Source organism: Euprymna scolopes, chromosome 3 (assembly GCF_053919585.1).
Source record: "Euprymna scolopes isolate OS-2025 chromosome 3, ASM5391958v1, whole genome shotgun sequence".
Lineage (NCBI taxonomy): Eukaryota > Metazoa > Mollusca > Cephalopoda > Sepiida > Sepiolidae > Euprymna > Euprymna scolopes.
In genome coordinates, this window is record NC_136484.1 from 31,296,885 (window position 1) to 31,310,725 (window position 13,841).

General features: G+C 34.9%; 1 protein-coding gene across 1 annotated transcript in view; it reads left to right on the forward strand.

The window, feature by feature from the left end:
• Positions 1-13,841, forward strand: part of LOC145260794 (PAT complex subunit Asterix-like) — a 33,406-nt gene that overhangs the window by 4,095 nt on the left and 15,470 nt on the right. Inside the window, exon 2 of the mRNA XM_080119106.1 lies at positions 7,179-7,278. Within this exon, the coding sequence (XP_079975232.1) occupies positions 7,179-7,278 (100 nt within the window). The remainder of the gene's footprint in view (positions 1-7,178; positions 7,279-13,841) is intronic.

Below are 13,841 nucleotides of genomic sequence, written 5' to 3' on the forward strand. Positions count from 1 at the left end.
AAATAAACAAGTTATATTTCGACAGGTATTTTTATTTTTAAAATTAAAATAAAATTATATTATTTACAAACCATTTTGTGAGGAACGGGATTTTCCCTACATTAAATAACTAAGAATTGAGAATCTTTCCTGTCTCTGGTCAGTGAAGGAGAAATCTATCTAGACCATGACAATTTTTATTCATTCCAAAATTACATCTGTAAGCAACAAGTATAAACAAGCAAAATTTCAAAAGTTCATGATTTTATTTAAAAATCTTCACTTTTATAAAAAACAAACTGTTATTTGCCTTTGCACAAACACACAAAAAATACATTTCAACTTCATGTATTCTACTATGGATTGGAGGTCCTTTTGTAAGGTTTCACCTATTTCTTTGGATATTTGTGCATTTGGTTTTGCTCATATGTCAAGCATGGTGTCATCAACAAATACACCTATCTGATGCAATTATATGAAGAAGTTTATGAAAATTGAGAATAGTAAAGGTCTGAGAATAAACACCTGGCACCCACCCACATTAATGTCATGTTGTTTAAATGTCCGGCCATTGAAAACAAACTGAATACTTCTTTTGGTTAATAAGTATCTGATTATATTAAGTATTCATCCAACAATGGCTTACAGTTTATTTGTTATTGGATATATCGAGGGGCTAATGCCTTAGCTTCACTTACTTTATCCAATGTATGGTATATACAGAAATGACTTATGATATCCATAATAGAATGGGCTTGCCTAAATCTGTTGATTTTGGGGGGAAAAAGTTTAACATTTACTGGGTGGTTAACTATCAGTATATTGATTAAAAGATTTTAGTGAAGCATGGAGGTAGACTGATAGAATGATAATTTTGTGTGTAAATTCTTTCACCATAATTCTTAAACACTGGTACTGCAGAAGCAATTTTCCAGCTATCAGAGAATCAAGGCATTTGTTTGGAGAGAACAGGAGTCCTCACAGCAGAATATTTTTATTACTAGGCTTTTTATGATATCCAGGACATGGGAAGGAGTGATGATTACATCAAGTGTTTTTTTGTTTTTGTTTTTTTGTAGTGGAAAATTTAGGAGGGAGTGGTTTGTGGAGTTCAAGATAAACTGCTGCAGAAGCAGTTCAGCCCTATCTATTGCCATTAGGGTTGGATCAAATACAATTTTAATGTAATTGTATTTGTATTTTAACATCAAGAAAAAGTAATTTGTATTATGGCATCCAGGAAAATAGTATTTTGTATTTGTATTTATATTTGAGAGAGAGGAGGAAACTTTCAGAGCTCTAATGATAATAAAATGCAATGAGGACATGATATAGAATGTAATGTAGATGTCAAATTTGGAAGGAAATATTTCTTTTCTTTTTCTTCTTTTTTTTCATATTTTCAGATTTCTTTATTACTTTGAAAAAAAAGTACTTTTTTTGTTTAAATCAGTTATTGTATTTTTATTTGTATTTTGAGATTGAGGAATAAAAGTATTTGTATTTTTAGACTTAGGAATAAAAGTATTTGTATTTGTATTAACTTAAACGAAAGTATTTATTTGTATTTCAATTCTTAAGTCAGTATCTGATCCAACCCTAATTGCCATACAAATGAAATCATAACATTTGAATAGTTTGTGTTATATTATGAATAAGCGCATGGTGGCGGGGAAGAACCAGACAAACAATATAAGTTTAATTTTAAGCGATTGATTACCCAATCATTTATTTTAAAAACAAACTTAAGAAAAGCAAAATAAAATAAACTGTTCTGCAGTTCAACAACAGTTTGTCCCTGATATTAATGTTATTCATTTCAGCATAGTCTTTATCAGCGATTCGCATCTTTCTTGTTGGTAAAATGTTAATATTTGTTGTTCCTTGTGGTGTTATTTTTGATAACAATATTGAAGGATAAGAGTTTGTTTTTCCATGAGAAAGATTTGTCATCTACTGTTGATGAAATATATTAATATGCATTATTCCTTATGCTGGGTGGCTTTGATAACAATCTCGGAAAATAAGAATTCGTTTTTCAATGGGAAACGTTAAGGGAAGCAACTTAGCAGATTTTTCGTCTACTGTTATTAAAACGTTGTTCCTCTCACGTTTAAGTGGGACGTTTATTCAGCTGTGGTTCACGGCTTTGTAGATCCTGACATGGTACAGATTTGTCGTCTGCCAGTTAGCGATATTGACTTTGTCTCAACTGTCTCATTTCTCAGGCAAGTTGTCAAGTCTCCTGGCTTACGTAGTAGCTACTTCAATGTATTTGTTGGTCCTTAGGCTGGGGATTTGACCAGCGGACTGGTGTGGAAGTCAGTACTAGCCGGTGATAGATCAGTGAAGTTGTAGTACTTCTCATATCTTTGTTTTAGTCGAGCTCCGTTGCCAAACTGGCCAGGGTTAAAGTTGATTGCTCTCCTTGGGTTTGTAGTTGGGTTCTTAACTGACAGGGATTCGTGTGTTGTGCGCTGGGCTCTATCAAGCCAGGCTCCTCTCTATTTAAGTGTAAGCATAGCAGGTGCCCGGCTCCCACGGCAAGTCTTTTCTGATTGGTCATAGTTGGATTTTGACAGCCAATCAAATTGTTGGAAATTAACCAATCAGTTGAGCATTTTGGTATTTTGTAAAGATGTATAATTATTGTTGCTTTTAGCTGCTGCTGCTATTTTGTCATGGTTGGGACTGCCCCTTCTAATTCCATAATGTATTTACTGCTCCTGCTAATTTGTTTTCTTTGTGAGTTTCACAAATCCAAATGAGATCCCGCACTCAACTTCGTAATTTGTGTGTAATTGTGGTTGTTGATTGCCTATTATTCACCATGCTATTATAGATTTTCCAAAAATCATGAGTTCCTAAATTTTTATGGTTCTGTGTTTTTTGGTCATCTTGGTATACCTATTTTTAGCTGCAGCTATCACGTTCTTACAATAGTTTCTTGATGCCATAAATTGTAGTTGACTCGTGATAGTTGAAGACAGGATGCTTGTTGCCTATATGTAATAGCAGCTGTAAAGGTCAAGTGAACTATTAGGGTGAGTGTGACTTAGTGGGAGATTACTTTTGCATATAAATTTAATGTAAAATGATAACTCATTTTGAAGCCATCAGTAATGATAAATAAATCTAATATATAAAAGGCACTATGTCTGTCTGTCTCCATAATTTCAAACTCTATTTCTTCCAAAACTAAAAGTTGCCGAGTGGCACTAGGGGCCTCAAATGATTGGATTTTTATGGACCGTTTTTTTATGGGTCTTTAATCGGTTAAAATAGTTTAAGGGGTCAAAATTGAAACAATCGTTATACATTTTGTACATTCATCTTAGTTTATTCTTAAGCAGTTCACATGCGTGTCATGTTGGTTGGTAGAATACTAACATCACCAGCTTTGAATGCTACAGTTTTGCTTTCGATTCTAGCTGATGGCACCCAGATACTTTTTTTTTTTTACTTTTGAAATCACTACTCTATAATATATATGAAATCTGGACAAATTAAAATATATTTAAGCGTATTTTACAACTGAGCACCCCCCCCCCTTTCCTCACTAGTATTAAATATTTATTTTTGGGTAAAGGAGATAATACATGGTCGCCTTTCAATCTGTGATTGATCCTCTAGAGAAAAATTTCAAAAAGCAAACCAAAGGTATGGCCCATAGCGGCTAGCATAGAATAGGGCAATATGGGAGCCTGCAAAAAGATGAGTGAACCTAAGCAATTAATTTTCTGTAATAATTCTGGCAGAGCAATAGGTGGGGATTGAGGCATGACCACTACTTGTCCATAAAATAGGTTCATAAGAAAAACAAGAATAATTTTTATTTATAACGTTTTAATTTTTATCAAAAAAACAAAAGACTTGGCCGAACTTGGAAATAGTTAACAAAACCATCTATCATGCCAGAAATGTTTCTAAATAACATTATTTAGAAACCCATTCTTAACATGAGAGGGGAGGCTTAATTAACTATTCTGTTCCTGCACCCACACACCTATAATTGATCTACAAGAAATTAAGAAAATAGTCAAAATTAAAAATGCTATCTAGTCTGGAAGTGGATGATTATTTCATGTTAAATTTATGTGAAACTCTGTAATATTGCATTTTTTATTTTTATTTTATTTCTTTTTACCACCAACTTCTTATGGCCATTTACATGTAATCACTTTCGGAGGTGTGGGTTAGCATAAGGTGCAGAATTGTATTTATATTTTTTAATGAATATTGTTATATTGAATGAGCGCCTAAATTTAATCTAGCTGTTTCTTCTGATTAAAACTTTATATTGCGCGAATCTTATTAGCAAGGAGTAGGACCTAAAATATGGTAAACTTGCATTGTGATGCTGCAGATAAGAGCGACCTACTACAGTTAATTGCCCTTTACAATATAGCCATCTACAATTAAATTTTTCAAATGGTGGTTTTGTCATTCATTAACCTTACAATGGTTGATATGCCATAAAAATATTTTAATTAGGAATTGTCACTTTTCAGTTGTAACTGAAAATATTATTCAAAGTGCTTCATAATTGGATTAGTTCAAGGACACACTGACCTAATTTAAATCTGCAGGATTTCAAATAAAAACCATTTCAAATCCTGTAGATTTAAACTAAGCCATTACAAAATCCACAGGATTTATTGCTTATCTTATACTTACCTTAGACAACAGGTTTTAAGTTATTTATCACAACTTGATTAGGAGTTTGTTAGTGTTGTAATACCCATTACAAACTGGATGAAAACAAAAATATTTTACAGATTCTGTTTTAGATAAAATGGATTTGATAGCAATGAAAAGCCAGTAACTCATCAAAAAAAAAAAAAATTTTACACTGAGGCCTTCCTACTAACATATGTTAATATGTAGACACCTGGAACCCACACATTGTAGACTCTTTTTACAAAGGAGTCGCCACTTATCAAGGCCCAGAGGCCACTCAAGGATCAAGGTTAATGAGTGTACGGTAGTAAATGGGACAATGTCATAGTAATCATTAGTAATGGAAATTTGGTAAATTGGATTACTTAAGGGGAACGGCTCATCAAGAATTTATTCATGTTGAACTTGAAGAAAACCATTTTGTAGTCAGCCGGAAAGCAGGGAAACAGAAGAGACTTCTACAGGCATGCAGTTCTAAGAAAGAAGCTTTGTTCATGGAATCCTACGTTTAGGTATAGGCACAGATAAAGAGTAGGGGGAAATTATTTATAGTGGTTAAAGCTAAGACGAGTGTTTTTTGTGAAAGTTTAGCAAGGAGGAACCATAGATTGGAGCTCAGATGAGCACTTGCCATGAAAATAATAATAAAGCAGACTCGCAACGTCTCTTCTGTTGGAAAGAGGTTGCAGGGAAGAGAAAAGGTTATCCTCTACTTATCTATGAAGTCTATTTTGAACTCTGTCAAGGCAGGAGAAGGTGCTTCTAGTAACTCCTGCCCAGATGTGGTAACACTACTCCATCTTAGGACATACTTGGCTATTATTCAGGTAGAGAATTACATCGGCAGTGAGATATCTATTGGAGCGGTAGAATGATCCAACCATTTTTCCAGCAACCTTGGCAACGGATTTGATGTTGCAAAGGAGACAAAGAATAGGAAAGAGGAAAGGACTTCAACCCCTGCTTTATGTTTTAATAAAGACCTTTATTCCTCATTCTCTTGCCATGCATGACTTCTCATTATAGATGTGATGTCACCCACATCTATAACATAATCGTCTTCTCTAATGTGCTCTCTCTCTCCTTTTTATAATCTTTTTTCCTTTTCCTTATTGTGATGTCATTTCACACACAGCTCGGTATTTCATATGTGTGTCCACTCTCTGTTACAGCCGGAGAGAGGGAAGAATCAAATTACATTTATTTGTTGCACTTTGCTAGTTTTTACTATGTAAAAAGGACATCTAGAAAATGTGTAAGTTTATGTAGCATGTGAATGTTTGTCCAAGCGACTTTTAACCTGGATATGATAGGCATTGTAACTACCTCCTTGGGTGGATTGGTTCAGAGTAAAAACACAAACAATGCTGCCTTTCTTCGAATGAGATGAAAGTGTCTATGCTACATCCTTTGCTGGGTTTTGTAGAAATCATTACTTGACGGTGGCATGTATTTCATATTACTGCTACTGATATTTTCCACCAAAATCGCATCCTCTGCTGCTTAAGTGAAGCATAATTATCCAATGATCGGCAGCCATGATGTTTACAGAGAAAAGGATGCAACACTTTTCTAAATTTACCTTAAATTGTTGCATTTATTCTTTCATTTGGAAGTTTATTCCAAGGTCCAGGAATTCTGATTAAGAATGCAAGCTTTCTTCGTCTCAATCAAAATCAGCCGTGAAAAGTTTCTTGTATCTGTATAGCTTTCTTTCTGGTGCAGGGGTGAATAAAAGGTTCTGAGGTATAGCATGATGCCCATTGAGGAGATTGTAAGCCAAAATCAGATTAATGTGCAATCATTGGTGTTCAACGTAGAAAAGGTTAAGCTTTTTGGATCAGCTTTCATAGGGCATATCCGATAAACCCTGCCCCATTCAAGTGGCCAATCTTTGAACTATCTCCAGATGCTGCATACCATGCATTAGATATGGGGAAAAGATTTCGATACCATACTCTGCTCAATTCTATGCTACATTCTTTGTTGGGTTTTATAGAAATCGCTACTTGACAGTGGGTTATATTTATTTTACTGCTGTTTTCCACCGAAAGCACATCCTCTGCTGTTCAAGTGAAGCGTTTACTTAGCATTTTAGGTGAGAAAATTTTTTCCAGGCAAAAACTTATTTCTGGAGATTGCAATTCTTGGTTTCCTCAATTTTATTTGTCCAAGCAGGGACTCGGATCTCATCAGTGTATGTATAATATTATATATATATATTTTATTGCATTTTCACCTCAAACAAGACAGTGCCACTTTGATGTAGGGAGCTACTATCTAGGACATAATTTGCAGGGATATTATGGAGGGAGTTGAGCAGTAAGATGTCTATTTACATTACACTTGAACTTTTGCATTAATTCTAAAAATATACTGATGTCTTTATTATTGTTTTCTAAAAAAAAAAAGAAAATACAATAATTAAAATATGAAATTTTTAATGCATTTTTCTTGGGCTTGAAAATGTTATATAAGGAACCGTTATGTATATTAATATTTGTCCTTGTTTTCCATAGGTATAAACCCCCTCCTTCTGGTGGACCAGTTGAAGATCCAACACCAGATTATATGAACTTGCTAGGAATGATATTTAGTATGTGTGGATTGATGATGAAAGTAAGTATAGATTATATTTTCAGTAAATAATTTTGAAGACTTTTTTTTTTTTTTGCATTGTTAAAAATGTAAAAGATTTTCCAATGTTAAAAAGATGAAGATATCGAAATGTTTTCATTTGAAACAAAATGACATATTACGAGGTGTCTTCAATAAGTTTTCAGACTTTTTTGTACAGGCATTTAAAATTGTTGTAGACTCTTGAAAATTCAGTATGTTATTGCGATACATCTTATGAGGACTGACCAATTTTTATGATTTTAGGTGCAAATGAACAGCTGTATCAAGAATTGGAATACCCTCTACTAAAGCCTGATTGTCAAAGCTGGTGAATTTCAAAAATACCATCTGGACGTGAGGACACTTTAGAAGAATGAGAAATAATTTTTTGTTTGAAACTTAGAAAAAATGCCACAGAAACGTATGGAATGCTTCTAACTGCTTTTGAACCATCTTGCCTAAATCGAGCATCAGTTTTTGAGTGACATAAGAGATTCAAGGGTGGGGAAGTCTGTGGGAGATGATGAGAGGTGTGGGAGGAGTAAGAAAGTCAGTACAGTTGATTAACCAAATAAATAATTTCATGGATAAGGACCGTCGTGTGTCTATAGAGACAATAAGTGTACAGTTTGATGTCAGTGTGGGAACTGTACACTATCATTCACAAGGAACTGAAGATTCGGAAGATTTGTGCAAATGCACCAGTTGACAAGTCCATCACAGACTATTTGACTAAGATGAGCATCAAGACAGTTCCTAACCCTTCCTATAGTTCATACCTTGTTCCGTGTGACTTTTGGTTACTCTCTAAGCTCAAGGAAAACCTTAGGAGGCTGTCATTATGAAACAATTGAGAAGATGAAAGAGGCTGTAACAAGGGTCATTGACATACTCGCACAGGACTTCTATGGGGCCTTCCAGAAGTTGTTGAAACAGTACAAGTGCATTGCAGCCGGAGGGGATTACTTTGAAGAGGATTAGAGTTTCATCAATAATCTATCAATAAGTGCCCATATGAAAAGAGTCTGGAAACTTATTGAAGGCACTTCATGAATATGATCAAAACATTTTCTGCTTAAAATAACTATACAACATTTCTGGTGTTCTCTTTCACCCCTTTCATACCCCAACTTGATTGGCTCATTACAATACAAAATTTGAGTAATTTAAACTGATGATTCAAAGTAATTCATTTTTTTTTTTTTTTTTTTTTATTAAATGTTACCTTCGTTTTCTATATTCGTACACATTCAGTAACAATGTAAATCCGATTGAACTATTTTAGGTCTGCTCTAATGTTTCCTATTCAGATCAATTGATGTATCAAGCAACAAGGATTTTTTCCCCTGCTTTCTTTTAGCTTCATTAGCTTGATCTTTATAGACTAGAACAAAATATTTATTGACTGAAGTAGATCTTAATTAAATATAATTTTAACAATTTTACTTTAAATAAGAATAATTAAAAAAACACTAAACAAAAATGAGTCAATATACTCATTAAATGTATAGAAACACTATCAAGTAGCTAACATTTAAAACTATTACTGCCTATTACAGGCTCTCTAGTTATGCTTTTATTTGTCTCAACTGATTAGCACATCAATTGCTACTTCTGCAAGAAAAGATTGTTAGAACAAGGTCAATAAAGTAAAAATATTATAGGTTTGACGCAAATCCAAGCCTTGATCTCTATAAAACAGGACAATAAATTAAGCCATAAGCATTTTTTCCTGCTTCATTATCATTTCACTTAATTCTCAATATCAGTTATACTTTTATACAATTTTGTTCAGTTAATAATCAATCAAAAAGAATCCAAAATAAAGTTCACTTCAAAAATTTTTTTTTTTTTTTTTTTTTTTTTTTTTTTAAGAACAAGCAATTTTTTAAAAGATAAGGCTGTAGCTAAAAAAGTAAAACGATGTAAATATATTTTTTGTACAGTTTAATCAAGACATTAAAAATGAAAATATTGAAAAAAGTTATATTGTCCATATCTGCTTTGGACTGAAGATCTCCGGAAAAAAAAATTTCACTTAATTTGATTGAGTAGTTTTTTTTTTTTTTTTTTTTTTTTTTTTACAGCGGAAAAACACGTTTTTATGACAGCACGCTGAAGGTAGCCATGTTTTAATTTTTAGAACACTCCATGAGGAGATAACTCAGTTTAAAGCGTCGACATTCCCTCCCCATCTTAAATACTAGCTTTTCTTCCTAAAAATCGAAACGTGACCACCTTTTGCTTGGTATCATAAATTGTTTTTTCGCTGTAAATAAAAAAAAAACTGCTTGATCAAATTAAGTGAACTTTTTTTTCCAGAAAACTTCATTCCATAGCGGATACATACAATGTAACTTTGTTTCAATATTTTAATTTTTTAATGTGTTGATTAAACTGTACAAGTACCATTAAAACTAAGACAAATGGGGTGAAGGTGAGAGCAGGAATAAGCATAAAAAAGACTCTCCAGCAATACCAAGTAGATAGTTATTAGATTAAACTGAGCTTGGTCGTAATTTTTTTTTTTTTTTCTTTTTTTAAATATGTAAAAGACATTTTGTATTTCAACATGTCAACAAATAAATAGTGAAAAGATATAAACATTCATATACTTTTCATATTGAGACATTTTTTTTTTTTTTTTTTTTTTTTTTTTTTTTACAAAGGCATCACCACATTATCAAGGCCCAGAGGCCACTCAAGGATAAGGGTTAAAGAGTGTACAGTAGAAGTTGGTCAATATAGTAATCATTAGTAATGAAAATTTGGTAAATTTAATAACTTATATGGAACGGCTCATCAAGAACTTATTTACTTTAGACTTGAACAAAACCATATTGTAGTCAGCCGGAAAGCAGGAAAACGGAAGACAATTCCACAGGCGTGCAGTTCTAAGAAAGAAGCTTTGTTCATGGAATCTACGTTTAGGTTTAGGCACAGATAAAGAGTGGGGGAAATTATTGATAGTGTTTACAGCTAGACGAGTGTTTCTTGTGAAAGTTTGGCGAGGGGGGACCATAGATTGAAGCTCAGTTGAACACTTTCCATGAAAATAACGATACATCAGAGACAAACTCGCAACATCTCTTCTGTGAGATAGAGGTTGCAAGGAGGAGAAAAGGACATCTCCTACGAGGCTACGAAGTCTATTTTGAACTCTATCAAGGCAGGACAAGTTCTTTCTAGCAGCTCCTGCCCAGATGTGGCAACAGTATTCCATCCTTGGACGTACCTGGCTCTTATATAGATAGAGAATAGCATCAGCAGTGAGATATCTACTGGATCGATAGAAAGATCCCACCATTTTTCCAGCGGCCTTGGCAACAGATTTGATATACGTGTTCCATTTAAGATCAGGAGTAATGGTCAAGCCCAGAAGCTTGTCAAAACTTGAGGCCTCCTGAAGACGAGAGCCATTCATTTCAATTGATGACAAATGTGGATTAGAATGTTGATGATGTAAAGAGAGAAGCTTGGTTTTAGATGCATTAAAAGTAACCAGCCACTCCTTTCCCCATTGTACTACGTGCTCAAGATCAGAGGAGAGAGAATTGGAGAGAACTTGCTCGTTTACTGTCTTAGATGTGGTACCATAAATGGTAGTGTCGTCAGCATAAATGTCTACAAATGATGTAAGGATATGATTTGGAAGATCATTAATGTAGATCAGGAAAAGAGTTGGGCCCAGGATGGATCCCTGAGGGACACCGGCATTAATATTGTGAGCTTCTGATTTTTGCCCCTCAACTACTACTCTTATGAATCTATCAGAAAGAAATGATTTAATAATTGAGAAGACTTTTCCAGCTATACCATAGCTAGCGATCTTATGAAGTAAACCTTTATGCCATACCCTATCAAAGGCTTTAGATATGTCAAGAGCAATTGCCCTAGAAAGATTGCCACCGTCGAGAGATTTGCTAATCCTATGCGATATAACTGTAAGGACATCTGCTGTAGATCTAGCAGAACGGAAACCATATTGAGTGTCACTAAGAAGGTTATTTTTGTTGAGATGTTTGATTACTTCTGTATTTAATACAGATTCTAGCAACTTACTCATGACGCACAGGAGACTTATTGGCCTGTACTGAGAGGGGGATGAGCGATCACCTGAATTCTTAAATACAGGGCATACTGATGAGATTTTCCAGGGAGATGGGAAACTATTCTCCTTAAGACAACGTTTAAACAGTTTTGTAAGTATGGGCGCTAGTTCAGGTTGAAGTTTTTTGAGTACTATAATTGGAATACCATCAGGGCCAGTTGCTTTACTGGAATCAAGGTTTTTGATTAGCTTGGCAACATCACGTACAGATATACGTATATCACATAGCGTGTTTTCTGATACAAGAGGAAATATTGGGGGTTGGCGGTCTTGGTCGCAAAGGGTAGAATTAGCTGCAAAGTTCTTGACAAAGAGTTTGGCTTTGTCTGATGCTGACGAGATTACCTCAGATCCATTGATAATAGTTGGGATGGAGCACACGCTTCTGTTCAGGATTCTGTTTGCTATTTGCCAAAACTGGTGGGAACCAAGCCGCTGCTCAGCTACTTTGGACTTAACAGATTGAGCATACAACTCTCTTGCGTTCCTTATTACTTTCTTACAATGGTTGCTGGCAGTCCTGAAAACGGCTTTAGTTTCCATACATCTATTACGTTTGAAGCAGTGGAAAAAGTGATTTCTGTGCGCAATGGCAGCAGCACATTCTGGAGAGAACCATGGCTGGCTGTTAGGTTTTTGCTGAAACTTTTTAGAGGGTATGAAATGGTCAATACCTACAATTAACCATTCAGTTAGGTCTAATACTATAGAGGACACATCCTTTTTAAACATGGAATGCAGAGGTAGATCAGATATAAATGTACGGAAGCTATCCCAGTCAGCCTTAGTGTATCGATATACTGTACGATGAAGAGGTACGTCTGGGGACTTATTACATTTCATTTTTATCTTAATTGATACAACAGAGTGGTCGGAAGATCCAAGAGGCGACAGAACAGAAACTGAACATAGTTCAGGGCAAGTTGTGAGAAAAAGGTCTAGTAGGCTCGCATACTGGCCGTCATTATCGGGCACACGGGTAGGTTCCTGAACAATCTGAGTGAGGTCATAGGCAATGGAGAAATCATGACAGAACCTCCCCTCATCATCGGTCTTGTTTGAGTGGGTCAACCATTCGACGTTGTGAACATTGAAGTCTCCACATACATGAATGTTAGCTGAAGGATAAGTAGAAAGGACTTGGTCAATTTTCTCAGATATGCTTTGAAAGATAGTAACTCCGCTGTTGTGGGGGCGATAGAGAGTAAATATAAATGCAGTAGTGTGAGCTAAAGCAACCCGGAAGCACATATAAGGTAAGTTAGGATCTTCCCTGGAGATGTCCCTCCCACATGGAAAGCTATCTTTAATATAGGCACATATTCCATGCCCATGGCGATCTTGGGGGTCAGATTTAGAAGTTAAGTTAGAGTATCCTGTAATTGCAAACTCATCAATGGAAATAGCCTGTCCAATGCCAGTTTCACTTAAAAATAAAAGGTCTGGTTTAGTCTCCTGTAATTGGGTTTCAACCTCTGGAAGGTTAGAACGTAGACCCCTGATGTTGGAGAAGGAGACATGGTAGTAGGGGTCTACGTTGGAAGTTGGAGAACCGGGTTTAATCGAGTATTTTTTCTTGAAACTTGTCATGATGAAATTTTGGAATTTGTGGACTAGGTCGACAGATTTACTTAGAGCAGGACAGAGAGGGGAAACTAAGAGAGAAAAAAGAAACGAAGAATTTTTTTTTTTTTTTTTTTTTTTTTGTACCACATGATAAGGTAAAGCCGTAACAATTACCCACTAGTATGGCATCGAGAGGCCCCACCAGAAGCTACTGCATGGTCCAGATTCCATTCACCAAATGGCAATACAGCAGCCCCAGTACTTTGCACCTGCTGATAGGACAGCCTCCTTAGTGGTTAATCCAAGGTTCGGGTCCCTGACTATCAGGCGGATAACGTCAGCCCAGACAAAACGTTTACCTCCAGCACCCTTACTAGTGACATGGCTACAAGGATAGACATAGAAACAGAAAATTTCCACCAACTCTGCCAACTGTTCGCGCAAAAATACTGCCAACCTAGAAAACAGCTTTTTCTTCTCCCTTTGTCAGAAAAATCACTCATTTAAAAATGAGGACTGAGGGACAAATAAGAAGAAGCGAGAGTAACAGGAGCTGCCGATAACGCATCCACAATGCGTTTTCTACTCTCCATTAAAAAAAAAAAAAAAAAAAAAAAAAAAAAAAAAAAAAAATAAATAAATAAATAAAAAATAAAAAATAACTATTAAGTATTGTACTTAATAAAAGTCCAACGGACCTGTTTAAGGGAAAGTATGGTGATAGATTCCCCTCCCACGAACTAAAAATGAGTACAATTAGGTAATCTATTTTTGCAATCAACTCGGTAGATAAATAAACATTTATGGACGAGAAAAAAAAAAAAAAAAAAAAAAAAAAAAAAAAATTAAAGCTAGCATTTAATACAACAGAAATACATAAATTAAA